General features: G+C 34.2%; 3 protein-coding genes across 3 annotated transcripts in view; all 3 read left to right on the top strand.

Annotated features, from left to right (window-relative positions):
- The first annotated feature begins 792 nt into the window (after positions 1-792).
- Positions 793-4,804, top strand: lcat (lecithin-cholesterol acyltransferase). The gene is made up of 6 exons (XM_019068140.1): positions 793-1,007; positions 1,266-1,422; positions 1,952-2,067; positions 2,139-2,234; positions 2,904-3,128; positions 4,053-4,804. The coding sequence occupies exons 1-6, from the start codon at positions 863-865 to the stop codon at positions 4,628-4,630; spliced, it is 1,317 nt and encodes a 438-aa protein (XP_018923685.1). The 5' UTR covers positions 793-862; the 3' UTR covers positions 4,631-4,804.
- A 913-nt stretch (positions 4,805-5,717) lies between these two features.
- LOC109110327 (casein kinase II subunit alpha'-like) overlaps positions 5,718-15,500 on the top strand; it is a 28,394-nt gene continuing 18,611 nt past the window's right edge. The window contains exon 1 of the mRNA XM_042752676.1: positions 5,718-6,043. The gene's annotated coding sequence lies outside the window, so the exon portion shown is untranslated. The remainder of the gene's footprint in view (positions 6,044-15,500) is intronic.
- On the top strand, positions 8,443-14,592 carry pla2g15 (phospholipase A2, group XV). The gene is made up of 6 exons (XM_019068139.2): positions 8,443-8,750; positions 10,713-10,869; positions 11,550-11,668; positions 11,753-11,851; positions 11,962-12,186; positions 13,116-14,592. Exons 1-6 carry the CDS (start codon positions 8,609-8,611, stop codon positions 13,625-13,627), a joined length of 1,254 nt encoding a protein of 417 aa, XP_018923684.2. The 5' UTR covers positions 8,443-8,608; the 3' UTR covers positions 13,628-14,592.

Genomic DNA, 15,500 nt, shown 5'->3' with positions numbered 1-15,500 from the left:
GCCTATTTATTAAACTTACTAAAGTTTATACTCATACTACTAAAGATTCTGCTGCAAAATGTATTGACTTATTTTACCTTTTCACTTTCTGATTTTTTCTTTTTGTTGTATGTGTAGTCTGCTTTTAATGTAGGCCTACTGCCAGATTGTACCTCGCTAACAAAACAATTTATACGAACGTTTGCTAACGTTTCCTGTGAGTTATGAAAACTTTATTTTTTTGGATGTTCTCTGAACGTTCATGTTTTTTTTAAATGGTTTAAAATGTTTTTTCTTGTTTATATACAAACGTTTATAAAACCTTCCATTTTATAATTTTGCAAACATGAATGCTACTTTTGAATGTTTTCTGAACGTTCTGAAATAAGTAGTGTCATTAAAAAAACGTTCCATCTAAAACGTTCCATGAATGGTGAATAAATAATGATTTTGTGCTAACGTTTTTAGAACATTATTATTAAAGACCAGATAACTTGAACATTCTACTGACGTTACTTGAAGAACGTTAGCCAAAGTTCTGAAAAGTTGTTTGTTGTTGTTTTTATATATTATTTTAAAAACGAACACATTTATATATATTTTTTAAACATTTTGACGTGAAATGCCACGTGTTTGTATTTCCAATACACTCATGGCTTTTAATGTGCCTTTGATCGACTCAAGTTCGTTTCACGCATGTTTACACCTTAACGTATTGTTATTGAAATATATCCTTATAATGTAATCAGCACACACAGTAGGAGCTCTCGGAGTGTTTGCGGTCCGGTGACCGCCCCCTCGCGACGCCTCATTGGACGAACGCATTAATACGAACTGAAGCTGCTGGAATCAGAGGCAGATAGCCAACACAGACACAAACACAATGGGACGTTCGCGTTCCTTCAAATGCATTGCATTCCTTCTGATTGCACTGCACCAGAGCTCTGGATTCTGGTTATTTAACGTTATCTTCCCTCCGACGGCCAAACCTCGCGTCATAAATAATAGCACTCCTCCTCTTATCATAGGTAAGCAATCTTACATTCATACTTTGGCTATTTAAGTTAAGAGTTTGTTTAATGTGTTTTCTTTATTGGTTAATTAATTTAGTACAAAAACATAAAATTATAAACAAGATAACAAATGGACCTGTCATGCACTTTTAGACCAGTTAAAATCCATAATATGTGTACAGATTGGGTGCAGAAGGTCTACTTTTAACAACAAAATATGTATCCGGTTAAGTTAGACTTTGAATTTTACATTTTTGACCCCCTTTTTAACAGTACCTGGAAATCTGGGTAATCGCCTTGAGGCCAAAATAGACAAGCCCACACTGGTACACTGGATGTGTTACAAGAAAACAGAGGACTGGTTCCCTCTCTGGATTGACCTAAACATGTTTATGCCCATCGGAATTGACTGCTGGATTGATAATATAAGGTAAGCTCACTTTGTAACATTATATCTACTGTAACTAAAACTTTAATGCAGCCTTGCTGAATACAACATACATTTTTAATACAGCATACATTTTAAAACCAAAAACTATGTGCTTATATGTCAATTCTTTTATGCTTGCAATATAGTAATACTCAATTTTTAAACTTGTTTTGTTGTCTTATGTGCGCAAATTCACAGAGCAACCCTTTCTAGGTACCTCTGATCTATTGACTGTTGTTTCCTAATCATCCTCAGTTCTGTATTTCAGGTCATTGACCTTTTGTCTATTGTTTTTGGAGTGTTCTCAGAGACTGATGTCATAAGACAGGCCAGTGTATCATAATCAATATTTAGTAGCTCTCTAATAACCTAACTGGGTTTAGTTAAACAATGCTGAATCAGGTTATCAGAAGCTCTGATATATTTGAACAAAAGCCTCCCTGCTTTTGTAGCCTTAAAAGAATACAATTTCTTGTTTTTCCCTTGAATCAGATTTTATATGATTGTTATATTTCTTTCTTTTGTGTAGAATTGTGTACAACAGGACAACTCGGAAGACGTCTAATGCACCGGGGGTGGAAGTCAGGGTCCCTGGGTTTGGACAGACGTACCCTTTAGAGTTTCTAGACATGAACAAACTGACAGGTGAGTATACAGTAACATTTCAATGAACTTCTTTCCTTACAACACCTGTATCATGTACATTTATTTTGTAGGTTACTTTCATACCATGGTTCAACATTTGGTCAGCATTGGATATGTGCGAAATGAGACTGTCCGTGGAGCACCGTATGACTGGAGAATCGCTCCGAGTAAGTGAAGTCACAGTGACAGGCAACAACAGATATTTTGCCAGAGTGCAGAAACAAATAGTTGACTGTACTCACTACATCAGGACTAATCAACAGTCAGCAGGGTTCAACTCCAACTCAAATCAAATATACCTGACCATGAGAATCAAGGTCTTCAGGATTACATGAAAATGACAGGCTGGAGTGTTTGATTAGGGTTGGAGCCAAACTGTGCAGGACAGTGACCCTCCTGGACTGGAGTTGTATAGTCCTACTCTACAGAACATAATTATCTCTACATATGCTTTACATATTTAGTGTGTTTTCATATACATTAATATAATATACAGAGGCAATTCAAAATCAAAATAAACATTTAAACCCACCCAACAGCATTTGCAAATTGGAAAAAATAAATATGTATAATAAAAAAAAATATTATTTAGATATAGACACACAAATATAGACATGTAAATACATGTAACTATTTTCAAAATATATACAGTATGTGTGTGTATTTATATATGCATAATAAATATGCACAGAACACACACATATATTATGAAAACAAAAACTTTTATTTTGGATGCGATTAATCGCGATTAATCGTTTGACAGCATTAATATATATACACACACAAAGAATAAAATAAAATAGTACATGTGGATGTTTCTGTTTGGTACCATATAGATGAGCAGGAGGAGTATTTTTCACGTTTGAAGAACCTGGTGGAGGAGATGCACGATGAGTACAAGCAGCCAGTCTACCTTCTGGGCCACAGCATGGGCAACAACTACATCCTGTACTTCCTCAACCAGCAGACTCAGCACTGGAAAGACCACTACATTAAGGGCTTCATCTCTCTGGGAGCACCTTGGGGTGGCGCTGTGAAGCCCCTCAGAGTCTTAGCATCAGGTACAGTAAAGGAAACAATATCCATAATACTGCCTGCTATACATTTTTTAATGAAAAACACAGTAAAACAGTTATATTATGAAATATGTTAAAATAACTGTTTTTTTATTTTAAAATGTAATTTATTCCTGTGATGTTAAAGCTGAATTTACAGCATCATTACTCCAGTCTTCAGTGTCTCGTGATCCTTTAGAAATCATTTTAATATGCTGATTTGCCGCTTCGAAAAATCTTAATATTATCAATATTGAAAAGAAGTTCAAAATAACAGCATTATATTATTAAGCTAATTCAGTAAATGCCATTAATCCATTAGTAGCAATGTTATTTTAGTATCAGTAGCAAAAGGGGAGAAAATTTCCAGAAATGTTCCATTTTCTGAAAGTTAAAAAACAGTAAAAATCCTGGAAAGTTTCCAAAAATTCTCAGATTTTTCCCAAAATTTACTGAAAATTTTCTGTCTCTTTGCAACCCTGATAATTCATATACTAATATAGTTTATGTAAATATTCTGAATTATATTTTATTTTAATTTTTTCTGTTGTAAATTAAAATTTATTTGACGTTTTAGTAATTTTGTTGTGTTTTTGTCTTTTTATGTCTATATAGTTTTTATTAAGTTTTAGTTTATTAAGTTATTTAATTATTTAAGTGCTTCATTTTTAAATGAAAATGAGAAATGTTGCCTTATGAAAAAAACTACATATATATACATACATACATATATACTTATGTGGAAACTGATATATTGCTGCATCCTAGATCATCATGCAAAAACATGCAGACATGGAATATAAAATACTGATTATTTTAACTGTAAACAATACTTTAGTTTTAATATAATTGTAATTTTGCGTGACGTATTGTTTTAAAATGTATAAAAGATTTAAGCTGAGTTTTAGTCTTTCTTTTATGACTTTTTAGGTGAAAACGACGGCATACCCTTTGTGTCCAATATAAAAATCCGCGAAGAGCAACGAATGACTACCACAAATCCGTGGATGATCCCTTCTGAAGAGGCTTGGCCCAAAGACCACACCTTCATCTCCACCCCCTTTTTCAACTACACCAACCAAGACTATCAACAATTCTTTAAAGACATTGACTTCGAGGATGGCTGGTATATGTGGGAGGACACCAAAAACCTGACGGCGGGTCTGCCCGCACCTGGAGTCGAGATCTACTGCCTCTATGGGGTGGGCCTCTCTACGCCCGTCACATACGTGTATGACGAACAGTTTCCAAACACCGACCCCATAGATGTTATTTACGATGACGGTGACGACACCGTCGGCAGTCGCAGTATGAGTCTCTGTAAGCGCTGGATAGGGAAACAGGAACAGGCCGTGCATGTGACAGAGTTCAGAGGCCTGGCTCATTTGGACATGGTCTTCAATCACAAGGTTCTCACAGCAATCCAGAAGATTTTGGAGGGAAAGTACCATGAGATAAAAGTCGACAGCTCTGAAGAGCCTCCATCTCTTAGCCTAGGGTTTGTGTGACATTAGAAGTGTCCTGATCTCATGTACAAAAGTATGACTTAAACATATCTTTGTATTGGTTTATATTAATAGACATGATATACTCGTTTGTTACAGTGTATTATACAGAATTTATCAAATGTATTTAATCTGTACATTAAAGATTATAGCCACCGTAGCTCTTAAAGTGTGAAATGTGTTAGATGTTTCTTTTTTGTATAACATAGCATAACTTAAACTGTCTATGCTACCATAATATGTTAATCACATTTCATATATATATATCTGAAGGATCATATGTGACCCTGGAGTACAAAACCAGTCATAAGTTGCACAGGTATATTTGTAGAAATAGCCAACAGTACATTGTATGGGTCAAAATTATTGGTTTTTCTTTTATGCCAAAAATCATTAGGATATTAACCCTTAATCAGTCCTCAAGTAGGGATTACGTTTTTGGTCCTTGGGTTCAGATAGACCCCAAACATTTACAAAGTGATTGCATAAGGAAATATACATTTTTTATATGGCAAACTATATATAATTTTTTTGATTTACTTCTCAATTATACATTTATGCTGTGTTTTTGTGGATATTTGGTAGTTTTTTACCTATTTATTGCACAATTACTTAACTACGCCATAAACTGGCTCATGAAAAATTAATTTTTATGAAAAAGAAAATTACTTAAATGATGATCTTAATTAAATCTAAATTCTTTTTGGGCATTGCTCTATGTGTTAGGGATAGAATACTGCCATCTGCAGATTTATGGAAAAACTTAAGGAATTATAGTTAAAGAAAGAAAGTGCAATGACCATATATATGCAATAGAGGTCCATACGGACTCATTTCACTTTCACTTCATTTCTCTTGACGCTTCAACTTCTCACAACTTTATGATATATATTTTGTGACCATATATTTGAACATTCTAAGATACATGAAAAAATCTATATTTTTGTCAAAGTTAGAATTTGTTGTTGTCTGATATATTTTGAATTGTCTGCTTTTGCAAATTATTATACATAAATTTGCAGACACGTTACAAGTCTATGACATGACTGTAATCACACACTATTTATTTCTGTTTTATTTCATTAATTTATTTATTCATTTATTTTATTTCAGTAAATTTCATTTATTTTTTTAGAACAAGAGATGAATTTTAAAAAGTAAATAAAACCAATATAATACAAAACAAAACAACAGCACCAATAAACAGTAATGAACAGGAGTGAAAGGTACACAGAACAATACAATTTTTTTTATATAAATCACACCAATAAACGAGAAAGAACAAGCACAAAGCAAAACACTGAGAATGATACCATGTATCATGAACTATAGTTTTTATAAGTCCATGCAAATCTGGCAGACCTTGACAGTTGACAGTTGATCTGCCCTTTTCCCTCTCTTTCTCTCTCTCTCTCTGTGTGTGTGTGGTGTGCTGTGTCTACCCCTTCACACTGTTGTGCATTTATGTCTGATTGCTTGTTCCATGTTGCATTTGTGCTCTAGTATTAGTCCTTCATATATGTATGGAACTTCTTCAGATTTATGACAGTTTTGTTGATTTTATTTGCCAATTTCTATAAAAATGCTCTCTGTTGCAGTCACACATGTGTGTGTGTGTGTGTATGAGATAGAAAGTTTGTTCCACTTTGTGTTTATACTCTTGGACAAAACCATAAATTAAAAGAATTATACTGGATTTTTTTTTTTTTTTTGATTTTTTTTTTTTTAATTTTCCCACCCATTCATAATAATAATAATAATAATAATTTTTTTTTTAATTTTCCCATTCATTTTTAATGTGAGGTCAATCTGACCCCAAGGACCTTAAATGGTAAAATAATTACACACCTTTAGAACAACCAATCAAGCCCAGATTTTTTGTGTGTGTTTAGATAGATTATTTAGGAAAAGTCACAGAGTCTCATGCCCCTGAGATGAAGGTAACACTTTTTAAAAATGAAGGAAAAGTCAAGTGGAGTCAGCTGGACCCCAGGACTGATTAAGTGTTAAGTAAAGGTATTTTGATTTATTTCCTACCATAAATATATCAAAACGTAATATTTGATAAGTAATATGCATTGCTAAGGACTTCATTTGGACAGCTTTATAGGTGATTTTCTCAATATTTAGTTTTTTTTTTTCACCCTCAGATTCCAGATATTCAAATAATTGTATCTCGGCCAAATATTGTCCTATCCTAACAAACCATACATCACTGTAACGTTTATTTATTTAGCTTTATTCAAGATGTATAAATCTATATTTAAGAAAATTTACCATTATGACGGGTTTTGTGTTCCAGGGACACAGATGTTTTTTAGGCATGTGACATTGTTAAACTACTAGTTTAACGAATGCTTACAATAAATATATAAATCTGTTTATCCATATTAGTGGTGCATATATGTGTCCATGTTTTCCCTACGCCTGTCTGTACACAGTACAGATAATATTTGCTGAACTCTGTAACCTTTGAACCAGTTTAGGAGTTCTAAGTCTGATACACATCAGCTTTTTGCAAACAAATTAAAATGCATTAGACAAAGGTTCAGAGTTCACGCAGAAGCAGGCAATCATTTTGCCAGGAAAGCTTTCCTTGATTGTTGTTGGAAAAAATAATTGATCGTTTCTCTTGAAACATAGATATTTTGGTGGAAATACATTTAATCATTTTTTTTTTACTCCTTAAACCTCTATGATCTTTGAACATCATCCTCATCGAGAGTGAAACAAGCAACTTGCATGTGCAATATGACAATAATTCAACCCATGGTTCACAATATAACACAAATTTGACTGCTTTGGGATGACAGGTTTTTATTGCTTTTATGCTTGCTACACAATAAAACAATAAGAACACACATTCTCATTAACATTTATATATAAAGTGTCCTACTTCTGTGTTATTTTGGTATCATTGGTATACTATTCATTTTCTGAATTAAATTGTATTTTTATATTTTTAATTTCCATTTTTAACTTTTATTTAAAGACTTAGTAATTTTGTTGTGTGTTTTAGCTATTTTATTTTATTTCGTCTTTGATTTTTAAACGTGTATAAAGTTTTTATTCATTTTTAGGTCTTTTTATTTTTAGCTATTTAAGTGAATATAAAATTCAGTGCCTTTATTATTAAGTTAATAAAATGTTTATATAATGTTACGTAACTATTGGGAATTTTTAGTTACTCAGTTAGTTAAAATTACTAATACTAAAACTTAAATACAAATAAATATATACAGAAATATAAAATAAGGAATAAAGATGTAAAAAGCACATAACAACATAAAATAAAAGTAAAATGAAAACTGACGATATAAAAAAGGTCATTCAAAATATGAATAAAATGACAGCAGTGTATAAATAATACTAATTTAGCATTGCCTGTTTTTAAACAAAATACATTTTATTAAAACTAATTGAGATTTCAATTATTTAATGCCAGCATTTAACACATTTTTTATTATTATTCCGAGGATCTGTCAAAATAAAACTAAGTAGTGTCATTCAGGCTAATTTGCTATGGTTAATAAATTATTCCTTGAATAATTATTTGAATATTTTTTCACCTGTAATTCTGAAACAAATGACAGAGTCAGTGCTTAGTAGTAGTTGTAGTCCTTAATTAGCATCTTAAATTTTCAAAGCACACAATTATTTCGAAATTTGCATTGATTATATACAGATTATCCATGCTCTGTTACATCAATTCTTGCAGCATTTTTTGTTGTTGCCATAATCGAACTGTCTCTCAAAGCTCCGCCCACTGACTCGATGCGTTCTGCCATTGTTTAATCGCGCCTAGCTGCTTTAAAATCACGTATTGCATGATCGCCACATTATCTGTGCTCATCCCTCTGTCACTGCTCCTCAGACCCAGAAGAGACTCTTCTCAGATCACTCTCAGACCTCACGATGGACAGATAAACACAAAAGCACCCTTGATCCTGTAAGCAGCAGAGGTGTGAGCCACTGAGAGAGATGCTTTCCTGCCATCGCTTGATCCTCGCGTCGCTCCAGCTGTGTTTGTTGTTGCTGTTGTTGTTGGTGTCATTTACCGACAGCAGAAGTTTAAAATGCTCACCGGGGAAAGTATGCTCGGATCGACCGCCTGTGGTTCTCAGTAAGCTCTTTTTTTTCAGCATATCCTGTTTGTTGAAATGTCCTGTTGCGTTTCTGTACTTGACTCAAGTCAGAGTTGTTTACTTGTCTCATGATGAACTGTCACAAGGGCTGTGTCTCAAACCCTAATGAGCTGCCTGCCTAGACAACACTTTCCACGTCCAATCAGGCAGATTGGTAACAGTTCGGATGCTTAAAAGCTGTGTTGGTCAAAATATTGCTTAGATATTGCGTTTGTATGAATATTAGGTTTTGAGATCCAACCACTGTTACATGATGCACTGTAACGTTAGTCAGTTTTAATCTCATATCCATGTGTTTTATAGTGTTGTATGGGGGGTTTAATATCTGAATGCGTTTATATCCAGATCTTAAATGTGGTGGCTAAACACTTCTTGAAAGGTGTTGATATTTTATTAACAGTTTAAGACACGTGACTTAACAGCTGCGAGCGTAAAGGCGACGTAATTCTTCACTGGAATTTACCGAAGAAACACCGCCAGAGAGTGTGAATGTAAAAAAAAACATAGCATGTCCATAGTATTATAGCCTCTCGGTTTCTCTTCTGGCATTTTCTTCTGTCTGAATGTTTATTTGTTGCTTTGGCGGTTTCTCATATGACGCGGTCATATGACTTGAGGAGAGAAAAAAAAAAATCAAACGACTTATTTTTGTCACTGATTTCGCAACCGGTCATAGTAAAACAGCTAAATAAAATACTTGGTGTTTGTTTTAATTGCACAAAGGCAAATTATGACATTTACGCCTACATTTTATAAACTAAGAATTACATACGCTCTTTTTTCAGACTTTCTAGAAGTATTGTATAGAAGTAGCCTTTTTAGACAAGGCACTGTCGTAATACGTATTTTATTTCATTTTAATTTATTTATTTAGTTAGTCATATGAACCTTAAATGTCTAATATTTCTTGAAATATCATAGAGTACCATGTCAGTACCGTGATAACTATTTATCACACTTCTCATGCACCATTGTCCGTTGATGGAGAATTCATCTAAAATTATTTTACAAATGATGCATTGAATTTACTAATTTTTTTAAGGTAAGTGGTTGCAATCAGTTTATTTTAGCCACATTTAAATAAACAAATTTAGTTGACTAACTTTTTTATTTAAATGTAGCTAAAATAAAATGTGTTTTGGAACATGATAGCAAGTTTTTAGCTGATCCAAGATGGTTTTTATTTGGTAATGTGTTCCGTAAACCATTTTGACCTCCTTGGCCTTGTATGGCCCACTGGTTCCTGGTTTGTCCCTGGTCATTAGCGGATCAAAGCTGGTAGAACAGCTGGTCATGCCACTTTTAGGTAGCCAAGACCAACCTAAAATCTTTTTGTGAATATGTTTGCTTGTCTGCTCGCTGGAAATCACCTCACCGTGTTCCAAAACACAACTAGACTGGATTTTCCATCAGATACCTTTTGTGTAAAAAGATTTATCTTTGTGTCTAAATTTACACTACATCATTATACCACAATAAAAGATGGCTTAAGTACATTATTTCTACAAAAAATGTCTATAACGATATCTTAAATACAATATTTGACTTGCCAATATTTACATGACACCTGATAGCAGGAGCAAAAATTCTTCTTAGTCATGTTAAATATGGGAAAAATGAATTCTGGATGTGGTGACTGATGATTAAGACATGCAAACATTGCCGGAAACCATACTTGGAAGTATAGTGGGGGGTTAAATGCTTCAAACCAGACCAAACTGGCCAGGATTGGTGATGATAGAGATGTTTAACAGTAGGGGATAAATGGGTAATCTCTTTTGGATAGTGATAGTGTTAAGTCTTTTTAATCAGTGGTTCTTTGATCATATCCATAGTAGTTTTTCGAAGTGCTTCTGTGTAAACTCATTAATATTTGATTAAGCTCTCTTGTATTTTTATTTATGTGATTGGTTAGCTGACCTAATTACTTCTCTGTGTAGTTCCGGGAGATCTTGGGAATCAGCTTGAAGCTAAACTTGACAAACCCAGTGTAGTGCACTACATCTGCTACAAGAAGACAGAGGACTACTTCACATTATGGCTCAACCTGGAGCTGCTGGTGCCGGTGGCCATTGACTGCTGGATTGATAACATGAGGTATCGGAAGTTGTTCACATGATGTGGCGATTGATATCCATGCCATTTTTCAAAAACAAGCATCTTTCTTCTTGGTTGTTAAATCATGGGTATTGTTAAAGCGCCCATTCACATCATGTTAACCTATTTTTTAAATAATTGTGTTTAACTGCCAAATTTGTAGCAAAAAACTACATTACCCATTATGCTAAACAGAAAATTGAATCCAAGTATGGTTGCAGTGAGCAAATCCTGCCAAGTGTGTGCAATAATTTTAAATATATTGTTTCTATAGATATAATTAACAACATTAATAGGTACATTTGATATTTCTACATCATTTTAAGTTTAATTGTCATTCACAATGTTTCATGGGATTGTAGTTTTTCTCTCAGGAAGTACACACTCTTATACCTTTGTCTTTTTGGTCAATTTTCAAATACGTTTTTTTGGTTAATGCCTTGTTATAATACTTTAATAAATACTTCTTAGAAATCTCTATCAATAAAATGAATAGAAAAAATACTTCTGGAACTAACGCCATTGGAAAAATTTGCCTGGCACTAATGCACTCTATTGAACGTTGAAATATAGACATGCTGTGCATTTTTTGAGATTGGAAGTTGACTCTTTCTCCTTATTACTTTTTATACCTTGCTTTGAATATGCAAATATGTAATCGGCATATATTTTGTTTGCAGGCTACTGTACAATCACTCAACCCACCTCACCGAAGCTCCTCCGGGGGTGGATGTCAGAGTGCCTGGTTTTGGAAAGACATATAGTTTGGAATATCTGGATCCTAGCAAGCAGAGTGTGGGTGAGTGCAAACTAGATGGTTTATTTCATTATGTTAGTATGTTGACTGGTAACAGTTGTTTGACGAGAGCTTTGTCTCTTTCAGGCAGGTACTTCTTCACTATAGTACAAGCATTGGTTGACTGGGGTTATACCAGAGACGATGATGTTCGAGGTGCCCCCTATGATTGGCGTAAAGCCCCAAGTCAGTATCTTCATGATCTGTTTGTGCACAAAAAACTAAGTTCTCGGGAACATGTTGATTCTTGTCTTTATGTCTAACTTCTCACGTTTTTTCCTGATCTGTATCTGTAGATGAGAATAAGGAGTACTTCTTGCGTCTGCAGCAGATGATTGAGGAGATGGCTAATAAAGCTGGTGGTCCTGTGGTTCTCATCGCACACAGTATGGGGAATATGTACACACTCTATTTTCTTAATCACCAGCCACAGGCTTGGAAGGACCGGTACATCAAGGCTTATGTGTGTTTAGGTCCTCCATGGGCCGGAGTGGCCAAAACTCTGAGAGTTATGGCAACAGGTATGGGCCAGATTTGTTGTGGAAGGAGATGAATTTGTAGGTCAATGATGTGGCTCTCATTTTTATTGTATTAAATTATACAAAATGAATTATAAATTCATTCACATATACAGTGGCTTGAAAACACCTTTAATTTTGGAGTTATAATTAACTTAATTTAATTTATAAATAACATAACTGATATTTTATAAAAAAAAAAAAAATCCACATTTAAAAAAAAAAAAAAAAAAAACAAGTACTTTGGCATAGTCTTGAATTATTATTTCTGAGGAAGCATGATTATTTAATGTTCTAGAATTTAAATTTTTTTATTTTATTAAATAATATTTTATAATTATTTATTTAACAAAACTGCCTATTATATTTATATTAATATTTTTAGAGCTTTTTTGTTATGTGGTTTGCAAACTTATAATAATTTAATCGTCACTTTTATTTATATAGTGCTTTACTTAATACAGATGATGATATTTGTAAAAACATTTCATTTTGACAAATATACAGTGAAATAAAAAATTGCTGGTAAATTTTACAAACCGTTACAAAGAAATGGCAAGTTACACATTAAATTAAACTTGAAATTTTGAAGTAGAAAATCTAAAATAGCATTTTCTTGTTAAACATACTTCTGTTTTATTTATTAAAATATTTTTTTACAATGTATATTTAAAATTTTTAGAATAATAAAAAACCTTGAAAATTGTATATTTTTCAAAAGCATATGAAATAAACCATAAATACAATACAAATACATAAATACCACAGTCAAACATCTAGCACATATTTAAATGGAAAAACACTCAAAAAAACATGCAGTGAAATGCAGAAGCGAGTCCTGTGTGAACAACCTCTAAAAACTTGGCACCTGTGTTTTAAAACCCATTTTCGATCACTGGTTTGACCTTTTGATGGTTTTGGTTCCATCACAGGTGACAACAACCGCATTCCTGTCATCAGTCCTCTAAAAATTCGCACCCAGCAGCGTACGGCCGTCTCCACCGTCTGGCTCTTCCCTTACGCCCACACCTGGCCCAAAGACATGGTCCTGGTTTCCACCCCCAACACCAGCTACACGGTCCAAGACTATCAGCGCTTCTTCAAAGATATCAACTATGAGGACGGCTGGGCCATGAGGCAGGACACAGAATCGCTGGTCAGTGCACTTCAGCCTCCGGGCGTTCCTGTCCACTGCTTTTATGGCAGCGGAATCCCCACACCTCAGGGATACAATTACACAAACTTCCCAGATGTAGATCCCACCGTCATCAACGGGGATGGAGACGGAACGGTCAACCTGTTGAGCGCGACACAGTGCAAACGCTGGAAGGGCCAACAGAAGCATCCTGTCATCATGTACGAGTTGCCTGGGAATGAGCATGTTGCCATGCTGCTGAACATAACCACGGTTAACTACATCAGAAAGGTGCTGTTTCCACAGTGATGGCATCACACTTCCCCTGTTTAACTTTGAACTGAAGATTCTGGCTTGCCAAAGCGACAGGACTCGGTTCTGCTTTTTGGGTGGGATGGGTCACTTTTAGAGGATGTACATTATCTAAATTGGTTTTCAGAGTTCTCTTATTGTTGAATTCAGGTTTATTGGGAGATCAGGGTGAAATAGTCATCTATTGTTGGACACAATCAACATTTATAGAAATTGTTTTTTTTTTCTGCTTAATTCAAATCTAACACTTTAATACTATAAAGATTTTAATGTTAAATTACAGTTGATTCATGTGAAAAATTGCCTGCTGTTAAACATTTCTCAATTACATTTTTAAATATTGTCTGGTTTTAACTTCTAACTTCTTAAAATATACTGATTTTATCTAGTGCTTTTTTTTTTTTTTTAAATGCATTTTCTCTCCAAATTGTACTGATGTTGCAGTATTTGTCGAACAAGCAAGAGGCTATTTATCAGGCTATCTGTGACCAGTATTGATTTATGTTTTTTATCAAGAGATCTCAAATATAGCGCAATACGACTGCTGAATATCTCATTGTTGCTCAATTTGTCGGCTTAACCTCTGTGACTGCAATTGTGCCACGACCCACAATGGGTTAATGTTGTTACACATGTGCAAACTCTGCTCATGCACTGACCTCTTGAATATAATGATTTGTGAAGCAAGTTATTTGTTGCCTTTAAAACTGGAGTTTAATATTAAGTTCTGTTGTAAAAACAAAGACTGTATTTTTAAGGTACAACTGTAGAAAGTGAAACCAGATCTTTCAGTTTCAGGATGTGGCGTGTTGCTCGTAATATGGCTTGATGGTGAAAATGCAATGCAATCCCAGGGTCTGGCTGTTTGTCGCTAAACAACAGATTGTTGCATTTGTGCCCTTGGTTAATGAAAAATCACAATGTTGCAATTATGTACAATAAAATTCTCTTTACAAAAATTGTACAATGAAACAAAGACATCTTTAAGCATCAGTTTAGTACAAATTATAGTTGGCTATAATCAGTACTCATCCTTGTTTAATTTGTGGTGGAGATCTGTGTTTTAGTGGTTTCATCCACTATTTTGATAAGTCCAAGCACATACTTCACTATTTTGATAAGTCCAAGCAATTGAGTTTTTCCAGTGGAGATTTCCATACCAAGAAAGGTCCTGCATGAACAACTTTATGCAAGCAATTGAGTTTTTCCAGTGGAGATTTCCATACCAAGAAAGGTCCTGCATGAACAACTTTATGCCATTAAAACAGTCTATTATTTGCTATGAAGAAATAAAAAGCTGTCAGGAAGAGGCAGGCGAGGTGTCGTGTGGGCAGATGTACCAGATTTCCTTTTAACAGATCCATGATCCAAAGGTTCACTGGTGCTATTGAGGTAAAAGAGGAACTCCGAGCTCTGGAAATGCAAATCAAAATAAAACTAAATCAAGCTCAAACGCACCAAACCTGGTCAGAATGTCAAGTTTTCCTCTTTTCCTTAAAGGTGAGGAATCATCAGCTTTTAAAGAGCTTTCAGTTTCCTCTTCAGAACTGCTACTGTAATGGACAATCATGCTATTTAAAAAGCTGCATCGGCGTGTTAAACAACTTTTTCTAGAAAAACACCATCTCAGATACGTGATGGCATTCTTATTGTGACGTGCAAAGTGCTTCCGTTGAAAAAAATTAAATAAAAATGTGTTTATTCACAGCGACCCGCTACAACAAACCGAAGAATTCGTTAACGAATCGTTCTTATGAGTCGGATCATTTACAATGAATCAGTTGAACCGGTTCACAGCACCGGTCAGAATGATTCATTCACAGATCTGAATCGAACGGTTCTGATCTACTTGATTATATATGGCAGTTTT

The sequence above is a fragment of the Cyprinus carpio genome, chromosome B25 (assembly GCF_018340385.1).
Source record: "Cyprinus carpio isolate SPL01 chromosome B25, ASM1834038v1, whole genome shotgun sequence".
NCBI classification, from domain to species: Eukaryota; Metazoa; Chordata; class Actinopteri; order Cypriniformes; family Cyprinidae; genus Cyprinus; species Cyprinus carpio.
This window is presented reverse-complemented; position numbering and strand designations above follow the sequence as displayed.

What these genes read in the sequence shown, in the direction of transcription:
- lcat (XM_019068140.1), top strand. Translation starts at nt 863, where the DNA reads ATGGGACGTTCGCGTTCCTTCAAATGCATTGCATTCCTTCTGATTGCA. An exon ending in TGACTGGAGAATCGCTCCGA is followed by an intron (nt 2,235 to 2,903) that starts GTAAGTGAAGTC and finishes GGTACCATATAG; the next exon opens with ATGAGCAGGAGGAGTATTTT. An exon ending in CCTCAGAGTCTTAGCATCAG is followed by an intron (nt 3,129 to 4,052) that starts GTACAGTAAAGG and finishes ATGACTTTTTAG; the next exon opens with GTGAAAACGACGGCATACCC.
- pla2g15 (XM_019068139.2), top strand. Translation starts at nt 8,609, where the DNA reads ATGCTTTCCTGCCATCGCTTGATCCTCGCGTCGCTCCAGCTGTGTTTG. An exon ending in TGCTGGATTGATAACATGAG is followed by an intron (nt 10,870 to 11,549) that starts GTATCGGAAGTT and finishes TTTTGTTTGCAG; the next exon opens with GCTACTGTACAATCACTCAA. An exon ending in TGATTGGCGTAAAGCCCCAA is followed by an intron (nt 11,852 to 11,961) that starts GTCAGTATCTTC and finishes CTGTATCTGTAG; the next exon opens with ATGAGAATAAGGAGTACTTC.